Below are 19,241 nucleotides of genomic sequence, written 5' to 3'. Positions count from 1 at the left end.
CCCTTCATCATCACCAAAGTGAGACAGACTTCATTTTCACACTGGCGTTTAGATAAGATGAATCTCTTGCTCTGCTGGAGAGATGCAGATGTCTCCATTGGCTTTAGAGGATAATGATCTGTAGCTAAGTTGCTTAATTTTTTAGATGGCTGAAGTTAAATCCAGTGAATCTCACCCAGAGCACCTTATTTGAGACCATTGATTCTTCCATCTGATGATTCCACTCAGCAATAAGGAACAGATCTAAATTCTCTTCTTTCTCCAGAATTCTCTCCAATCTGATGCAGCTTTATTTTACCTAGAAATAGTTTCTCCAGGTTAATGAACCTCTAGATTGCTGTTATCATTTCAGTTACCTGGAGAAAAGCCTGGATAATTATTGCAGACAGAAGGAGAGCAGTAGCCACTTCTTGTGTTGTTTGACCAAAACAGATTGGTTAAGAATTTTGTTGTCCCTATGTCTTGTATACTTAATGTTTTGGGAAAAATCCTGCATAGCATTACTCTAAACTTTGATTAGTGTGACTGTGAATGCAACTGAAATTCCCTGAAACTGAAAACCCATGGATTCTGCTGTGTTGCCATGTGAGTTCTGTGGGTTTGATTTGTACTTTGAGTACTTCTGTTTTAAAAGAGACAAGTAAATGCAACATCTTATGCAGTTTCACTTAACCAGTAACATGGAGTAGCCTTCCCTCACTTCATCAAACACAAGTCTTTTGGTTTGAGAACATGTTACAAAGCTTGTTCTAAATTTTGTTAGAAGCAATTTGTAGCTGTGCTAATACACATCATTCTAATGCTCTTCCATCCTGGGAAGGTGTGGCACAGACATAGAAATGGAATTTTCTTCTGAAGGCATGTAGGTCTGCTGGTTCTATGTTTTTATCAGCAATAAACTGGGAATAGCAGCGATCAGAAAGAAAAGAAGAAAAAAAAACAAACAAAAAGGGAAGAGAACATAAGAAAAGGAAAGAACCATTAAATGGTGGCCTTTGTCCAGAGGCTAGCCATCAGTTCTTCTTAGTGTCTGCCTTTAACTCTGCCAATATTCCTTTTATGCCATTTTTTAAGGAGATTCTTCATTACTTTCAGTCTTCACTGACTTTGTCTTCTGTGCCAGTGATTCACATAGCTGCTTGTTCCCTCCTGGCCACCTTCACCACACTTATTTTGCTCAGCTCTCCTCCAGGTTTTGTTAATATGTTACTGCCCAAAAAATGGACTTGGTGTGTTTTCTGCAAATTCTGCTTTCTCTGACACAAGTCAAGCATTTGGCTATTTCTATGTACAAACCTTTCACTGAATATTCTACAGGCAGATGTGGTACAGTTACACCTTTCATTTTCACAGCAAAAATTCTCTCCCTTTTAGCTCTCCTGATTCTGACTTGATGGCGATGAGAACCATTTTTGTGGCCTGTCATTCCATATGTGTCAGCTGCCTTTTTTCTCTTCAGATTTCTGCCAGCTCTCCATGGATGTAAAAGCCATTTTTGTGTAAGACCATTCATAAATCCTACTTACTTCCTATTTTTCTTTTGCCAGTTTTCACTCTTGTCCCATTTCAGTAACCTTAGAGATCACTAGACTCATGTAGAAAAATATATTTTGGTGGCCTTTCAACATGCTTGGAGAAGTAAAGGCTGGAAAAGACTCCACAATCCTTATTTTAGGGAAGATGTTCTTGTCTGGGAGGGTTCCTAGCTTGTAAATTTTTCTATGATGTTTTCTCAAAAGATGTTTCACTGGATATATTTATCAATTTGAGAGGTTAATGGCCTCATGCATTGTTTCTTTGACTATTTATTATACCATTCATGTTCCACTGGGCAATTTGTAATACATAGCGACCAGGAAATTTCTGGCTTCCTCTCTCTTGTCCTGATGGGACAGGATGAAAAAAGAATTAAGAAACCCTTTAAACAGATGTAGTGAGTCTTCATAGAAGCAAGTAAATTGTTGTAGTAATTGCTGGTGTCTAGTAACAAAAAGTTTACCACAGTGATCTTATTAATGTTAGGGCATGTTGCACTCTCTTTTCATTACATTTGTAAGCTTGGCTCATTCTGCAGGCTTCACATATTAACTGTGCCAAAAAATGTCTTTTCTTAAGTGCAGTTTCCTTGAGTGATTAGTCTGAGATATGTCTCCATTATGGGCTTAAGGTGTCCTTTTTCTGCTTTTTAATATTTACATAAACATCTTTACCTGGAACCTTACCAAAAAGCAAAATCTTATTAGGCTGTAGGATGCTATTGATACTTAAATGGGTTATATAGCCTACTCAGATTTTGGCATGTTTTGGCAGCTCATGTGAGTGCATTTGGGATGTAGGTTGGGCTGTCAATATTGTACATGCACAATCATGAGAACATCTGGTGCCTCCTGAGATAAGAGTGACAGAACTTCTGTATCAGAGAAGAGAGAGAGATGTGCCTTGGCTACTCTGATGTTCTAGTGGTGCTTTGTTGTGTTCCACTGCCTTAAAGATTGCCAGGAAAATGAGATAACATTGCTTAGTTACATCTGGCCTGAGTAATGCTTATACTTCATTGCACAAGAGGGGAACTTCAATACACTAATAAATGTAAAGCGAGCAGAGGACAGTGAAATGTTGCAGGATTTGCAGAGAAGATGGCCCTGCTAGCTTTGCAATGAATTTGTTTCTTAATTTTGAAAAGTAAAATCGTGACTGGGATTAGAGTTTGTCAATTTTGGCACTTTTCTTCTCATTATTTGAAATCCAGAATGCTACTTCCTGCTGTTAATACCTGCTGCTTTTCAAAAATAACAATAGCATCACAAACATGATTATATGGCAGGATGGCTTTCTTTTTTAGTACAGAAAGTCACAGACACAGTCTCTGGCAGCCAAATAAAGAATAGAAAATAGGGAAGAAATAGTACTTGTAGTTCAGAATAAGGAGGTTTTGGTGGATTTTTTATTATGCCAACCATTTATAGAACAAAATTTGCATCTTGTGCTTCAAAAAAGAGTACTATGGGGTAATAATAATACATGAATTATTATTTGGGATATGAAAGAGTAGATCTTACAAAAATAAATAATAATGAGGGAAAATAAGAATAATAAAAGAAGTGAAATGATGTCAAAGCAAGCAGAAGAGGTAGGATGATTAAGAATAGAGCAGGCTGTTGAAGACTTGTATTTAAAGGAGAAAGGTGACATGTGAACTTGAAGCTAGAAATGAAATGCAATTTGGCTGAACTGTGGCTCTGTGTTCCCCAGTCCTGCAGATCATGCTGTGAATGAATCAAGTCACTGCTCCTGATTTATCATACTTCTGCTTACTAGGGGAAACTTGAAAGACAGAGATTCTGCATCATTTCAGGGAGGGCTCTTAAAATGAAGAGAGATTTCTGTGGGCTCCACATAAATACTGAACTATGTATTTACTAAGTGATTTTAAATTGTTATTTTGATCTCACTTCTGTTGCTAACAATATGGAACAGGATGGAGAATCAGTCATTTGGGTTTATTTACATTTTCCAGAAAACCAGAACATTTTTCCCACCTTAGCAGAATTTCTTAGAACCTAAAGAGAAAATGACTCGATAAATCTGCTTCTCAAAACTAAGCAAAGCTGTTGTGTTTCTGTGGCCTTTATTCTGTATTTTCTGTCCTCTCTTTCAGGTGGCCAGTGCTTCTCTTGGGGATGGAATGAACATGGCATGTGTGGTGATGGCACAGAAACAAATGTTCATGTCCCAAAGCCAGTCGAAGCTCTTGGCAGTACAAAACAGATCTTAATTGGATGTGGGGCAGGACACTCCATGGCCCTCTGTCAAATTCCTCACTAGACCCAGCACACCTGGAATCATAACATCATGTATGTGGATGGACATCTTTGGATTGTGTAGCTCAGAGGTGCTACAGGAGAACTGCCCATGATTAACACAGAAGCTGGAAACTGCAGATATTTTTCCTAAATCCAAAAGGAATGACTATGCTTGAAAAGCTGTAATATTTAAAAAATTGTTTCCTGGGTTCTTGCCACAGGAATTGACTTTCTTACCCACAGATAGAATTACAGACATTCTGATTTGATGGAATACAACTGAAAACGGATTTACATTTTCTTGTTCTTCTGAGACGTCGTTGAGGAAGAAACCAACTGGTTAACAGCTTATTGGTGTATAAGTTCAGTCTGAAGATATGGTCTGAGAAGGTAGTTTCTGTTATTGTGTCTTTACATCATGATATGTTGTACCTGCCAACTTCTACTGTGGTTGTGAGCGCCCAGCAGCTCAGAAAATTGTTTGTGTCAGAAAGAAATGCCAGTGAACATGACTAGATGCATACACACATTTTAAACAGAAGATTAAGATTAAAAGGAAAAAAAAAAAGCAATGTAATTTAGAAGGCTGGCAAAAGAGGAAAATGAGGCCCTTTTGAACTAGCTTTGTCGATTAAACTGTGAAAGGAGCAGTATTTTTCATGGATTATGTTCTGTGCCAGACATCAGTTTATTATAGATTTATAGGGATGCAGATCTGCATGAATTATCATTAACTTGCAAACCAGACCTGAAGTTTTGGAAGCTACTGCTCAGGGAAGGAAAACTTCTAAGAGCTCTTAGAAACAATCAAAAAGTTCTTATCAAAAGGCATAAATCAGTTCTAGCTGTTGAGGACAGCTTGAGCCAATGTAGCTTCTGTGTTTTTATCTGCTTTGGAATAGGAAGACATTAAAATCTAACCAGGAAGATTTTAGTAGTTCTCCAGCCTAAAAGGTAGAGCAGAGTGCTCCCGGTAATTTCAGGTTCTCTTCTGTTTTGCAGCCCAACTGAGTTGCTGTTCACAGCATGCCCACAGTACTTGTTCCAGGTGGGGGCTTGGCAGAGAGCATAGGCCTATCATGTGTTTTGATAGGAGAAAGGAAAAAGTGTGAAATGAGATGCCTTTGGATATTATTAGCTAATAATATAATTTTTACTAGCTGCCTATGTTGAGCAAAATTTTGGAAGCTATTTATAAAACTATTTTTTTCCATACAAATACAGTGGATGCCATTAAACTGGATGTTTACCACTCACAATACTTATATTTGCTCTGGTATTCAACATATTTCAAGTTCTAAATATAGAGGATTCTACTGTGTAGTAAATGCACCTTTTAATGAGACCTACTGTTGCTAAACAGTGGTTTAATTTTTAAAGTAGGCTTGCCAGGGAAGAAGCATTACAGAATTATAAAATGCTCAGAGAAAGGTTCTTAGGAAATAGGACATGAAGACCTAATGATGTATCAGCTTACACATGAAGGGGAAGAAATAATATGATAATATGGGTCTACATGGGTTTTTTCACTTTGGTTTTACAACAGTTATAGTTCTTGGCTTCACTTTCAAGAATATTTTATTTTTCTATTCAATATATGAGAAAATTGAGTAGACTACGAAGCTGATTTTAACTATTACAGATACTAAAAGAATGATCAAATGAGTACTCTGCAAAATATGTAGAATTAAGCTTTCTATTGTAAAATGGTTTTTTTTATTCCATGTGTTAGCTGTGGTTCTTTATGGCAATGAAGAATTCCAGGCTGTGACTTCTTGCACTTTTAATTATATAAGTTGATATTTATTGACTGTTCTAAATGCCACTTTCTGGATACCAAAGCTTCTCTATTCTATGCACTGAACAGTTTCTCGTGCTTTCTTTGACAGTCCTGCCTGAGATTTCTGTTGTGATCTCTGCAAAATCTGTGTACCAAATAAACGTGTTCTCTTGCTTCAGTAATCATCTCCTCTAAATAAGTCTGTTCCTTGATTAATCACAGCCAATATGTGCCTTACATGAGGTTTACTGGACTGGACATATTTTGACTGTGTGTGCTGTTGCTGCAGTTCATTGCAGAGGAGTCCAACAAATTATGTAACAAATAAATGTGAATTGCATATTTGAAATGGTTTTCAATTTTTCACGCCTGTAACACGAACACACTTTTGGAACACAAAGAATGATTTTGGATGATAAGGTGAAGAAAGAAAGGAGTATGTCAGTTTGTTCCTGGTCTTGATATGGTGTTTCATATCTGCATCTGATCTTCATCTTTGAAAGGCAAGAACTGTGTTTTTTCTCTCCTTTGTTGTGCCTATGTAGGTTGAAGACTTTGGGAAGTAATGACTTTTCTTGACGTAGTGAGTGCTTTGTCATCAGTCAGGGCTTCTAGGTGCTGCTGTAGTACAGAGTGAATAGAATTCATTGTAGAAGGTACATGGCTGAATGTCAAAACCAAGTTGGTGCTCATTCTTTTAGGTGTGAATGCCCTGTTTTGTATGTCAGTGGCTTTGTTTGCAGAATAAAGCACTGTACAGAATCAGCTATGGCTGTCTCTGTGAGGAAGGGAACACACAGTGAAAAGTTCCTAATCAAGTGGAAGAAGACAAGTTTCCATGCTGATGTTAAGAGTTTATGGCTGTTGGCTATTGATAATCCTCACGGAGAAGGTCAGTCTCTGCAAGGCAAAATGCAGACCCAGTATGCTGTGCTTCATAGAGTTCTTTAACAGGTCTTCTGTGATAAACAAAGCAAGAAGCCTGTTAAATAAACATTCAGGCTCAAGTGGGAATAAACTGGCAAAGTTTATTATATATATATGTATGTATTTACAAAAAGACACTGGAACAAGTTAAGCAAGTGTCTGTGCAGCTGCTCTCCCCTCCTGTTTTCTGAAGATAAGCAAACCTGCCAGTGAGCTGACATTCATGAGGGAGAACAAGTTGTGAACAGTTGACCTTCAGTTCTGAGAACTTTCAGGCCTTTGGGTGGAGGGGGAGAAGGAGAAGAAAGCTCTTGTGTGCCTTTCTGTTATCTGAAGTCCTAAGAGATCTGCAGTTGTTACTCACGCAGCCTCCACGTGCACCTGTGCAAGACACTCCTGCTCCATTTCAAAGGATGTTGGTAGGATGATGTGTGTGTTGTGTCAGAAGTCTCTGTCTCTTGGGGGATTTGTCTGGGCCACTTTGTGGTCACTGATGGAATTTGACTTGGTGTGGCATTCTGAGTTACTTGATGCTTTTATGCTCAGCATGCCAGGCCCTGTATTTGAAGTGTGTTCATTTGAAAGATGGAAGATGGTTTGCCCAGTCACCTCTTCTTACACAACACTGAGTTCTCTATCTGCATGTTGGCAGTCCTTTAGGTGTTTGACTACTCTTGCCATCTGCAATCATCACAAAGGTCACTTCTAAATGAGTGTCAGGAGCTTTTGCTCAGCTACATGTTTTCAGCACAGAGAATTTGTGGGGCAGGTGGGAGAAGGTGATTTGATTGTGCTTTTTATGGCATGTTTTGAGTTGTGAGACTTAAGAGATGGGGAGGGACAACTGATGAAGGAGATTGGTTTGAATGTACAAGAGAAAGGTGGCCATGGAAAAATATTTACATGAATGGCAATAGAGAGCCTGATACAGACTGGGAAAAGGAGGGGGAGGACAGAGCCAAGATACAACTCCTCAGGACTGAATAATCTCACGGCATAGCAGCATTCCTGCCTGCCGGTGTGGTGGGAGTGAGATGAGAGACAAATTATTCTGTTTCATGGATATTATTGTTCTCCCTCTTCCACTGTTTATTTATAATAATGTGAGTTGTTGACCTGCAATGTTTAGGTTTCTTCTCATTCATAGCACAGCTTGAAGTTTACACTTCTCCTCAGCCAAAACAGCAACATCTGTCTTCACCTTGCAGGCTCAGAAATATTTTGATCAGGCCTCTAATCTAGTCCAGCATTTAACCAAGTACTTACTATTTATCCATTTGATTCAGTGAACTCTGGCTCTGATTGAAACAAGACTTAAATAATTTTGGGACTTCCAGTTCCTTTTCCCCTGTGTTAGAAATCAAGATGATAACAGATCTTGGTTACTCTGAGCAATTTTGATATTTTTATGGTGCATGGTAAGTGTTGAGCTTTTTCTTTTAACTAGGTACTTTATTGAAAAGGACTCCAGAACTTTTTATCAGTATTTGAGTTCTGCTTATGCCATTTAATATTAGCTAAAAATTCCAGGGCCTTGGAATGGATACAGCCTGGGGTAGAGACACATCTTGTGTGGTTTTGATTGTGGTTTAAAATGCGCACGGTAGAAAATACATGGAATTTGCTGACAACTCCAGCTGACACAAAAATAATTGGCCACTTTAAATTTTTACATATCAATATCTTGATACACAAGCAAAAAAGAGGTAGTATGTGGTTTGTTCTTTCCCTTTAGCTTTTGTGCTGTTCTTATTTCCCAGTAAATGCTGATCTTGCATGTTTTGCTCCATGTTAGAAATAATAGCCTTGAATTTAAATGCTTTGCTTTAATGGAAGTGTCCTTCTCCTGGGTGAATATAACAGGAGATGTAGGTCTGTATCATGTGTTCCTTTGAAGTTAATTCGGAGGAACTGCATGTGTAAAGCCATTGTTATTTTGTAACCCATTTGGATGTTCAAGGACTGAAGGCACATTCTTGAGCTGTTTGTGCATTTCATTCAGGTTCATCGGTTGGTTGTCTCAGCATTCACCTGTTTTTAATGCAGCAGCAGTTTTTACTCATCAGTGCCTCTGTAAAACATCAAAATAGAATGACTGAAAACAGCAGTGAAAATAGTCTCTGTATTTGAATCATGGCCTGGATGAACCACGTGTTTCCTTGTGGGAGAGTGAGGAAGCATAAATTTAGAGTATTGGGAGAACACATTCTTCATCTTGATTGGAAACAAGAACAACAAAGTAGTTCTTTACGAATAAAAGCTGGCTGAAGGATGAGAAAATTCAAGGGTGACATTCGTTTTTCAGAATTTTCTCTGGAGTTTTTATTTTGTGACATGTTGGATTTTGTCTCATTTCCAGATGCAGGTTTGCAGGTTGGTAGGGGGTGGAGTGTAAGTCAAATTCCCGTGTTGGCTAGCCTCTCTCTCCATTCATTTCCAACTTCCTCATCTGTTCTCAGGCTGCTTTGCCTGTAGACCACCTGATTATCCAGATACTATGCAGTCTTGGGTAGGAGTTCTGTCTTCAGATCTTGGGGTCGAGACTTTGTAAGTGGAATTTCAGAATTCATTGCTAGCAGACTATGTTTTTACTTTTTCTTTGTATTTAGAAACGAGCCCAAAAATTGGGAGATTTTTTATGTTCTGACATGACTTCAGTTTTTGGCTGCAAATGTCAAGTGAGTTTAGCTTTTGTTTTGTTTTTACTGATTTGAATGCATGAAGGCATGTGGTACCTAAATTAGGGCAGCAGAGGAGTTGCCAATCAGTAATGAAAATGTTCTGTCATTTTAACTGTGTGGGTGCTTAATCATTTTCCATAATAATCCTCTGCTTTAAAATACAAAAGAAAAGGGATTCCTACAGGGGCATTGTGTTCTTCTGAAGAGAAGGAAATATGGCATCTTTTAAATAATGAAGAGACACTTCTCTCCTCTGGTGCCTTAGTTCTGAGTAGATAGATTATAATAAATATTCCTTCTTAAATATGGTTTTTCCTCTTTTGACATCAGAACACTTTAAAAAGAGGATAATGTCACAGAAATAGAAGCTGACGCACAAAAAATTTAATTGGCCCAACCAAGGTAACCTAGCATGTCCACAGAGGAGTCAAGGATAAAATTCCCATTTCCTGAGTCCCAGGCCAAGGCTCTACCTTGTAGACTAGTGGTTCCTGATGATTATTTTGGGCAAATCTCACTGCCACTCTTTTGCTCTCTCCTTGTTCTTCTTTCCCACTCACTGCTGATTGCTGATTCCATTTCTCCTGCTTGCATAACCCATTTTCCAAACTCATCCTGTGTCCTTCTCATTTCCCACCTCCTGAGCTACTGATGCCTTTTCTCCAGTCACCCACTTGCACTGACACCACCCCAGCAAAGCGTGGCCCCGCTGAGCTGCTTTCCCTGGGCTTAAGCCTTGTCTGCTGTTGTGCTGGTGTGACTCACAGTCAGCAGCCTCTGCACAGGCTGTGTCATCCCTGCTAAGCCCTTCGAGTCCAGAGGCACTGCAGGCACCTCAGAGTGACAGCTGAGCTAACACAAATGCAACATTTTGCCTTTTGCTGCTCAAGGAATCTTTAGCTTGTTCAACAGGGAAAAAAAGAGGGAAGCCTTGAGGCACGTGCTTTTAATTTTTGGTACCTGGAGATATTTGGACCTATGCAGTTGCATGAAGTTTTTTAAATGTTCAAGTGAACGCTGAGAATTGAAAACCTGGCTTTGCCAGGCTGATGCAGGAAAGAAGGTACCTCGTTATAGCATTTGCTTTGTCAGATAAAGAAAGTCAAGAGATGCAGTTCTGACCCTGTTTTTAAACGTTCAGTTCAATTTTAATTCAAATATTGTTCTTGATTGTGAATGATCATTTGTATTTCCCCAGGAGAAAAATTTGGCACTTACAGTTCTAGATGAATGCAGAGGCTTTGGAAGTCCTGAACAGACAGGTATTTAATGCCCAAACTCAAGTAAGTGAGTGACTTAAAAATAACCTGCATAACTTAACCAGGTTTTCATGAAGTGAAGGTAGTTTGTGTGTGAGCTCAGAGGCAAAGTTCCTTCCAGGATATATATATGGAAAGCAGAGAAGTAGGCTGCCTTGTTTTGAAACTATGAAAGGGATATGCAAACTGACAGGGTAATGTCTTCAGGATATCTTTTTTGTAAGCAGCTCTGTGCTCAGCTCCTTTTTGAATGCTCTTGCCTTAGCCCTGCTTGCTCTCTTCTGTATTTCAGTCAGCTCATTTGTCCTAGCAGACATTTGTTTCAGTGATGTATTTTCTTTTTGGCCCTGAAACTTTAGGGAGAGAGGAGGCAATTTACATGAAAAATCACTTTATCCAGATTAATGACTGCTGCACTTGACTATTATCACAGTGGTTTTAGCTAGGGTTTCTTTTTTTTTGTTTTGGTTTTTTTTTTTTTTTTGTTGGAGTGAGAAAGCAGAAAACCTCTTCTCAGAAATTTCTTCTGTCTGAAATTGCAATTGTGTAGACACATCAGGTTGGTCCAGAAAAAATGAGTGTTTTCATGCAGTCAGAGGAAAAGCTGTATATGTAGAAGGTGTGGTTGATCTGTGCTTTAAATGTTAGCAAGTCATAAGCCACTAATTGCCAATGGGTTCAGTTGAAGGGTCAGCACTGGGTTTTAGAGCTGGGAACTCTGCTGAAAGCTGAGCTTACAGAGGAGTTAACACAGATGTTTGTTTCCAGCAGGAAACAGGCAGAGTGTCACTGAACTGCAAAACTTCTGCTCTTACTTACAACAGTGTGAAGTCAGAAGTAGCTGGTGGCATTACTGAACGCCTGAAGTCAGAATCTACCCACATGTATAGTTTCAATGCTTTAATAAAGATATGTACCTCCTGTAGGGAGAGGGGGCAGGCTTGAAGGAATTAATGTTTTAATCATAATACCCAAGCAAAAGCTCCTTAACTGCAAGGCAGCAGAGAGGACGTAGTAAATTTCTCTTAGGATTCAGTGCAACAGCTTCTGAGATTTTCCATTTTTCTTGTTTCCCTCTCACCATGTGTTGTCAGTCCTGCCACTGTGGTGCAAAGGGAACTCTGGGGGTCAAACAGATCTTAAGTTTTTGAGCAACTCCTGAAGGGCAGTGGATGGGAAGTGTGGTTCTGTTTCTGAAGGGTTTATAGAAGTCACCCAGAAGACATGGTTACCTCAAATCAGATTGAACAGAGAGGAGATTCTAAATGAAAATGAGAATGGGGAATGTAAAAAAGTAGCACAGAAAGACGGTTGTACCCAGCCTGTTCTCAAAGGCTCAGATATAAGAAAAGTGCAGTGGAGGGCGAAGACCTACATGGGATTTACAGATCTGAATTGTTGGTATTCCTTTTGGTGATGGAGAATTTGCACTGGGCCCTTGAGTCAGTGTTAAATAAGAAATGCAGCAGATAAATCTATTTCTGGATTCTTAATGCGTTATGAAAGGAAAAATTGTTCATTAAGGAAATCCTGGATGAATCTGGATCTTACCTCTGGAGGTAAGAAATTTATCTTCTGAGAATGATGGGATAGAAACATTGTGAGAAAAACAGCTTTTGGGAGACACTAAAGCCGAAATCAAGTACATAATGCTGTATGAAGGACTACAAAGGAGTTCTCTAATTATGTACAAATTCAGGTTATCAGCCTTTCCTCTATTCCTAAAACACAGCTTGAGGTCTTCCTTGTTTTTCTTTTGGAGTAGAGTTTTGTGACAACAAGGTCCAGCTGCAGTTGGGATTTTTTTTGTGTATAATTTAGCACTTACCAGAGCCATGAGAGTTTCTTCTGAGGTTTTTTTGGGTTTAGTCCCTACTTCCTCCAGACTGTAAGAATACTATTCCTTTACATTTCCATTCCCATCAGCAGTTGCAGATGCTGTAGCTTGCCTAGAAGATTGCCAGCTCTTTTGAAGTTCTTCGCATGAGGATAAAGGTGTGTATCCTTCCTTTACAGAAGTACTTTACCAAAAAGGCAACTAGAATGCCAGTGGCACATAGTCCATAGTTGTCATTTGTAGCATCTAAAATGAAACTTAATCCCATTGTGTTTCTCAGTTCTTATTGGGTGCATGTTTTGTGTGGCAAATCAAGTGTGACTCAGACACCTGGATCTCCTTCAGTTTCATATCAGGGGGACTGGTGCAGCTCAGTGAAGAACAAGTGAAGGACGGGGCCCAAAGAAGTAAGAAAAACTGAATTCATTTAATCAGCTAAAAAGACAAACATTTATTAATGTTGGGGAGGGAAAAGGAAGATACCTAGATCATTATAGGGGTTTTTAATCTTCCCTTGTAAAATTACTAATGGTGTGAATTCTTTAGACATCGGTTGTATCAAGTGTTTGCAGGCTTCATTTATTATCTACTAACCAAAATTAGCATTGTAGAACCAAAGCAATACCAAGCTTTTCTCCTACATTTCTGTTGAGAACACTGTATTTATTCAAGATTTTAGAAGCGAGTCTCTGGAAACCCCTGATTGCTTCAGAAAAGGATTCCCCTTTACACTATACAGCAGGCACTGAAACCATGATACAAAATTTATTTTCATGCTAGAATTGTTTTGCATAACATTGTGCATGCATTTTACTCAGTACTAAATTGCATACAATGCTGTTGTCTTGTTTCTTAAACTTTGAGACCATTTATACTTGAGTATTTTCCTGATTTTGTACTATAAGTCCCAGTTTTAAAATAACACCTCTTTTGTTTAAAATTCATACTGATTGCTTAATATGAACAATTTATGAAGGGTCTTTACGTTGGATCTATACATCAATAAAATACAACATAACCAGAGCTGGAAAATTAACCAGCTGTTACTGTCAGGTCCGAAGGAAGGTCCCATGTGTCACAAGCATGCCAACAAAAACAGACAGGAAAAAGTTTTTCTTATTTTTATACACTTCTAGTTGGATTAAAAGTTCTTGATTTCCATGTCGGTGTGATGAACTGTGAAGGCGTGGTCAATATGACCGATGACTGCCTGATTGCACTTTTTAAAACCATTACTCTGTATCTTGTATACAAAAAGAAGCGATCCATAGCAAAGAAATGTACAGTTTTATAATGTTTTACATTTTGGCTACAACGATGTATGTAAAAGTAAAGAGCTTTGAAAGAAAATATATAACTTTGCTTTTTTTTTTTTTTTTCTTTTTCCTTAATCATACATTTGCAGTGTTTCTCGTGTGTGTGTTGTTTTGTTGTTTTGTTGTTTTTTTTTTTCATTTTCATTTTTGTCTTCATGCAAGTCATGCTATGGAACAAAAAAATAGATTAAAAAAAAAAAATCTTCTACAGTTTTGTTACATTTTGGCCGTAGAAAAAGCCTGCATCTCTAGTACAACTCCAGAACCACGAAGAATCATCCATAAAACCTGCATGGAGCGAGTTAACTTTGTCCAAATGAGAAGGTCTTCTATGCCTGCACAGTTCCACAGAGATGTTTATTAGCCATCAATGTTCATCTCCATCTTGCCTTGTCAGGTCACTCTGACTGCCTCTGTTGGCATATATTTAGCAATGACTGGACTTTCTTTGCAAAGATCTGCATGTAAAGAATACAATCAGTACTTGAGCTTCTTCCCTGCGCTTTTCACATCAAGCTCGGCATCTTAGTGTTAAAGGAAGTAGGAAAAGGTGAAATAGCTACATGCAGAGGCAGCCATATTCTTCTTCAACAGGATTTTTTTTCCATGCAGTCAGCCAGACTGAGACCTCTCTACAGTGTGTCTGAGTATTGCTTTCAGCTTAAAATAGGTGCCCATGCAAAGTTTCATCCTACTGTGCTTGTTTGCTCAAACTCCTGCAGGGTTCCTATGGCTCAAAAATATCCTGAGAAAAGCAAAATCTTCCATCGTTGGCATGTTTCAGCATCGACTAAACGCCTAACCCATTCCATACAGAGCCAGTAGATCCACCATTAGCCACAATAAGCATATACTAGCAGGATGCACCAGGAAGGAAGCCATCTGGTGCATCTACCCTTCATCCTATGTACTGATACCATGCAGCACGTATGGCCCACCAGTACTACGCCAATGCCTGCCTATTGTCATCTGAGTGCTATTTAGGAGTGTTGTCACCTAAGCATCAGAAGTAACACCGTTTGCAGCAGGTGCTACTGTGAGACATTGCATCTTCAGACTTAGTCACCTGGACTATATGCAACATCGCATAGGCTAATTGAAAGTAAAGCTTTTTAGACCATTCTCTGCTACTGATCCATGCTACAAAATAGATGGGATGGGAGACCAAGAACGTCTCACTGGGCTAGGAGAGCTGTAGGGCGCAGACACTGAGGATAATCCTATCGCTTTTCCACTTATGCCAGCTATGCTGTTAAGGCTCCGTGACATTTCGTAACCTTCATTTAAAAGAAAAATGCAAAGTACAGCATTGGATCAATGACAGAATGGACTAAGAATGAGGTCAACATTGTAGCCAGTTCAATAGCATCTGCATGCACGGACATGCCGAGAGTAGTATCGCTTGCAACATGACTCAGAAGGCCGTTGAAATACAGAAAAAGTTTAAAATATATACATTAAAAAAAAATAAAAATCATCATTTCTCAAGATGGTCAGGCTATGTAATTGATCCTACAGGCAGCAACATGGTTGTACCCTAAAAAAAAGAAGAGTCAGTGGGAGGGATTTTCTATGTCTCTGTCATACACTCACACATACCTCTCCCTTCCACTTCATGCATTGTGACCTCAGGCAAAATTAAGGTTTGTGGTAGCTTTGTGGGGCAGGAGGGGGACAAGGCAGCAAAATCCATAGAATTGAATGTGTTGCTATAGAGATACTACTCCTTTGTTCTCAGCGTTAAAAAAAAAAGAAGAAAATAAAAAGAAAGAAAACAAAATCACATGCATTCAGTTTCCCTCCCTCCCTCCCCCCTTTCTTCTTCAGGCATGCACGTAAACAGCTCAGCAAGTGTACAGAGAGTTGCACAAACTATGGATGAAATTCTGTTGGAACAACAATTAAGATGCTCTCAACATGTTTCAAACAGGCCAACAATATGCTGACATATATTACTCTTTAGCCAACCAGCCTCTGTTTCATTCAGGAACGAGAGGAGGTTGCAGTGCATCGTGAAAACCATACATTCCCCATCCCAAAGGATGTGCCATTTGGAGTGTTCCCCTGATCCACTGGAACCACCTGAACTCGCCCAGGCTGAATGAACACGGCCAATGCTTATCCAATACAGAATCAAGTAAAACGCTTTGCTACAAAGGTAAATTTTAGAGGATATACTTTCATATGAAAGTCTTGTGGTCCTACTATATCTTTGTTGATGATAAGCTTTAGACTTATAAATACATACACTATCTATAACCGGCATTTACTGTAACTATTGCCCATCATACAATGGCACATGGGAATTCTATATTCCATACTCAGTGTATGGTTATGTCATACAATCTTTGCAGTTTTAAAATATTGACTCTATCTTATACTATATACAGCACACCAGTGGTAAACACTGATTTGAAGAGAGTGAGTTCTATTCCAGTTTTTCCATTCCTTATCAACTTTGATGCATATAGATGTAGCTCTAATTTTGGGTTTGTATGGTTGCCTCATATTAAATTATTTAAGCAAAACAGTCTCTTTTAAGAAGGGAAAGCTTTTTAAATCTGATTTTATTTCTGTTGCTAAATAGATTATTCCGACCATTAGCAAACTAAAATGCAGTTACTTCTGAGAGATTTGTACCTGTCAGAAGTCTGAGAAACTAACTAATAATGATTTATTTATGAAAGGACTTTAGGTGGATTATTTTCTAATTTTAAGACCACCTGTGCCAACAGATGTCCATACTTTTCTTTCTCTATTGAACTAACCAGCTATGAATATCCAAATATTTTGTTTTAGTGCTCTGTTAAGTCACTAAATAATAATTTCTTATTTTCTTAAGTATGTTTTGCTTTTGTGTTTTATCTCTCCTGTCTGCCACCTCCAAATCTGTGCTCCTCAGAGTCTGGTAAGCTCTGTGAGCTTCCCAAGTGGCAAGCTTTCATTGCTATGATACGTTAATTGATCTCTCCTTCGGGGATGGGATGGGCTAAGTTAAGGACATAGTAGAGCATCCTCCACTAAAGCTTCCTGCACCGGCTGGGGTGGAAGACTCGACTGCCTAGCATAGCTGCACAGGGTAGTTACAGCTCCTTAGGCTTTTCTTTCTGAAACAAATAGGTTAGAAACTCCAAATGCAGACATCAGGTGGTGGTTTCCAGCCCAAACGTGCATCTCTACAGCAAGCGCACTAATCGCGTGCCACAGCTAAGCTGACTTTCTCTTAGTTATTTAAACCGGTTGCTAGCTACGTGGTTACAGGGCCCCAGCTACATACCCTTTCTTATTCCTCCATCAGGCGGGCAGGGATATTCCCCGGTTGATAAGAGGAAGCAGGGTCCATATCTCTCCCGAGTGCCAGAGCGGGTAAAGGGCAGGCCCTCATCAGGCGTAATAGCCTGGTCTATGTGGGGACAGTCTTCGTTTGCCAGCGCCGCCTTGGCCACCTCACCATTCAGTTTCGAATCTTCAAACATATAAGCAGAAGGCTATTGAAACACTATGCACTGTTTATTAGAGTTCCAGCTGCAAATTAAGGGTTCACAGCTAAAAACTTCTATAGCGACACTCTAAAAGGTAGCACATCTGTCCTAGACACTGCGTTCATGTGCACTGCACCAAAATAAAATAAAGTCTGTTAAGTGGGAAGAAAAACAAAAGGTGATCCCATTAGGTGTGACAGCAGCCACCTGTACGTCCGCACTGAGGGGCCCTTTCAGAAAGGGGCGTGCAGTGGTTCCTAGTCCTGCGAGCAGAAGACTGCGGTTAGAAATCAGAGTATGTTTTCACATGACATCGGATGGTGCATGGATGACCTGCTTGCCATGGAGCCTACTGTCGCTCAGAGCTCCGGAGAGGCAGTGGACTGAGAGTTGTGTTTTAGTATTTGAGTATATTCTGTTTGTGCTGGTTTACACCTGTGTGCGGTGTTACTGAGGGGGAAATTCCTGCTCTTCCCCTCCCCAAAATTTACCCAGATGGTTTTATAGCATTTCTGGTATCAGTCATGCAGAATGGCTGTACACATTGTAGACACACAGAGTACGTTACGTATGGAAATATGACAGCAGAACGTGGATTTAAAGAAAACCCAATCCATTTTCTGATGTTCTCCTCTGAAACACATACAGTATTTGCAATGCCAGCACAGGACACTTACATACACAAAACACTACAGCAGGCCATAAATTTGGAAACTAGATGGAGTAAAATTTACTCTTGGTTGTAAATAATGAAAATAGGTTGTCAGATTTTCCCATTTTGCTCCACACATTCCCATGAGGATAGACTGAGAATCATGTTTTCTCTGTGTGACTGGTTTTTACATTTACAAAACAATTTAAAGTGCTATTTAGTGTAGGATTTATTTTTTTATTTTTTAGGGTTTTAAAGTGCAAATTAGTGTATTGAGAATATACTCGAAATATGGCACAGCTCGATATGAGTATTTTGGTTGAAAGGAAGGAAAAACAGTCAAAATGTGCTTTCTGAAGCTCCACAAATGCTGAGATATGTTAACTGAGTGGTACTGGCAGCATCCTACACCTCGGTTGCACAATGCTTATTACCTAGATACTGTAAGGCAATGGGTGATCCTGCAAGTCTTGAAGGAAAGAAACTCACTGGATAGACTTCAGCTCCCCTTCTACATTCACATACTAGCTTGTTCTAAATGCTATATAATATTGTCATTTATTTAGCAATTATTTTGAAGCCAACTAATAAAACAAGCCCCAGAGAAAAAAATAAAATACAGTTAGGTAGGGTTTGGAGGTATGATTTTGATCCTCTGATGGACTACAGATTAGTAGAAGGTAGAAGCACTTTCAAATTATGTTTGTTACTTTGCATACACACACACACACACGCACAGATGTACGTGACACACACTATGCATCTATCATGCACCAGTAATTCCATTCTAGGCCTTTATTTTTCTTCTATTTAGATTCAACTGGTTTGTAACAACACAAGCAGTCTTTGCTGCACGTCTCACCTCTGCCTCCATTTTTCTCTGTGCAGAATCAGCCGATTATTTCCCCCAAGAGGAATGTAGTAATGTTTTGTTTTGTTAGCAATGAAATAATTAGGTCTCTCAACACATTTAAAAATGTGGCAAAAGGTATAGGGGCATTTTAATACTTGTGGACATTAATTTCAATAGGATTCTAAAGTTTTACTGTTTCACTGAGTTGCAATTCTTTTCTGTTCGTAATAATCTCTGCTATTTAATACCACTCTGAACAAAAACCTGGCATGGCTGCCATAGAAACCGTGACACTGCAGGTACTGAGCCCTGTATTTAAAAATCACTTAACTGTGTTTGGGGAGAGCTGCAGTCCTCCTGGGGATGAGCAAAGAATTAGGCTGCTTCATAAGCCTCTACTGCTACAAGCTGATGGCTCTAATACTGAAATGAGGGAGGCAGCTGAGTCAGCAGAGCTCTGCACTGAAATCTCTGAGACACACACTTCTGCTCCTGAGCCCAGGTTTGCAAAAGAAATTGTTGGTGATGGAGGGTGAATTGGTCCATTTCAGGAGTTCAAAACATCTTTGAGCAGAGTGGTTGTGGGTCACGCTACTCACTGGTAACAACCATAGATTCTTTTGGAAGCAGCTTGCAGGCTCTGTTGTGCTT

The 19,241-nt window shown here is 39.2% G+C and overlaps 2 protein-coding genes across 14 annotated transcripts in view; one reads left to right on the top strand and one right to left on the bottom strand.

Moving 5' to 3' along the window:
- The window catches only part of SERGEF (secretion regulating guanine nucleotide exchange factor), a 142,194-nt gene extending 136,262 nt beyond the window's left edge, over positions 1-5,932 (top strand). For 3 of the 9 annotated variants that reach the window (XR_015288619.1, XM_086895352.1, XM_086895346.1), the window contains one exon: positions 3,659-5,932. Coding sequence is in view for 2 of the 9 variants with exons in the window: in XM_086895352.1 (XP_086751478.1) it covers positions 3,659-3,825 (167 nt within the window). In the remaining 7 variants the exon portion in view is untranslated. The remainder of the gene's footprint in view (positions 1-3,658) is intronic. The other 6 variants (XR_015288622.1, XR_015288620.1, XM_086895359.1 and 3 more) reach the window with 4 other exon arrangements.
- The window catches only part of KCNC1 (potassium voltage-gated channel subfamily C member 1), a 124,645-nt gene that overhangs the window by 4,803 nt on the left and 100,601 nt on the right, over positions 1-19,241 (bottom strand). The window contains exons 3-4 of one of the 5 annotated variants that reach the window (XM_023929064.2): positions 16,881-17,069; positions 13,646-14,880 (exon numbers count right to left, since the gene is read on the bottom strand). The exons of 1 other annotated variant lie outside the window; for it this stretch is intronic. In XM_023929064.2, the coding sequence (XP_023784832.1) occupies positions 14,744-14,880; positions 16,881-17,069 (326 nt within the window). In that variant the 3' untranslated portion in view covers positions 13,646-14,743. Of the gene's footprint in view, positions 1-13,645; positions 14,881-16,880; positions 17,070-19,241 lie in introns of those variants that run through there. 3 more of the 5 variants (XM_023929065.2, XM_023929063.2, XM_086895345.1) reach the window with 3 other exon arrangements.

The sequence above is a fragment of the Cyanistes caeruleus genome, chromosome 6, assembly GCF_971803275.1.
Source record: "Cyanistes caeruleus chromosome 6, bCyaCae1.hap1.1, whole genome shotgun sequence".
Classification (NCBI taxonomy): Eukaryota; Metazoa; Chordata; class Aves; order Passeriformes; family Paridae; genus Cyanistes; species Cyanistes caeruleus.
This window is presented reverse-complemented; position numbering and strand designations above follow the sequence as displayed.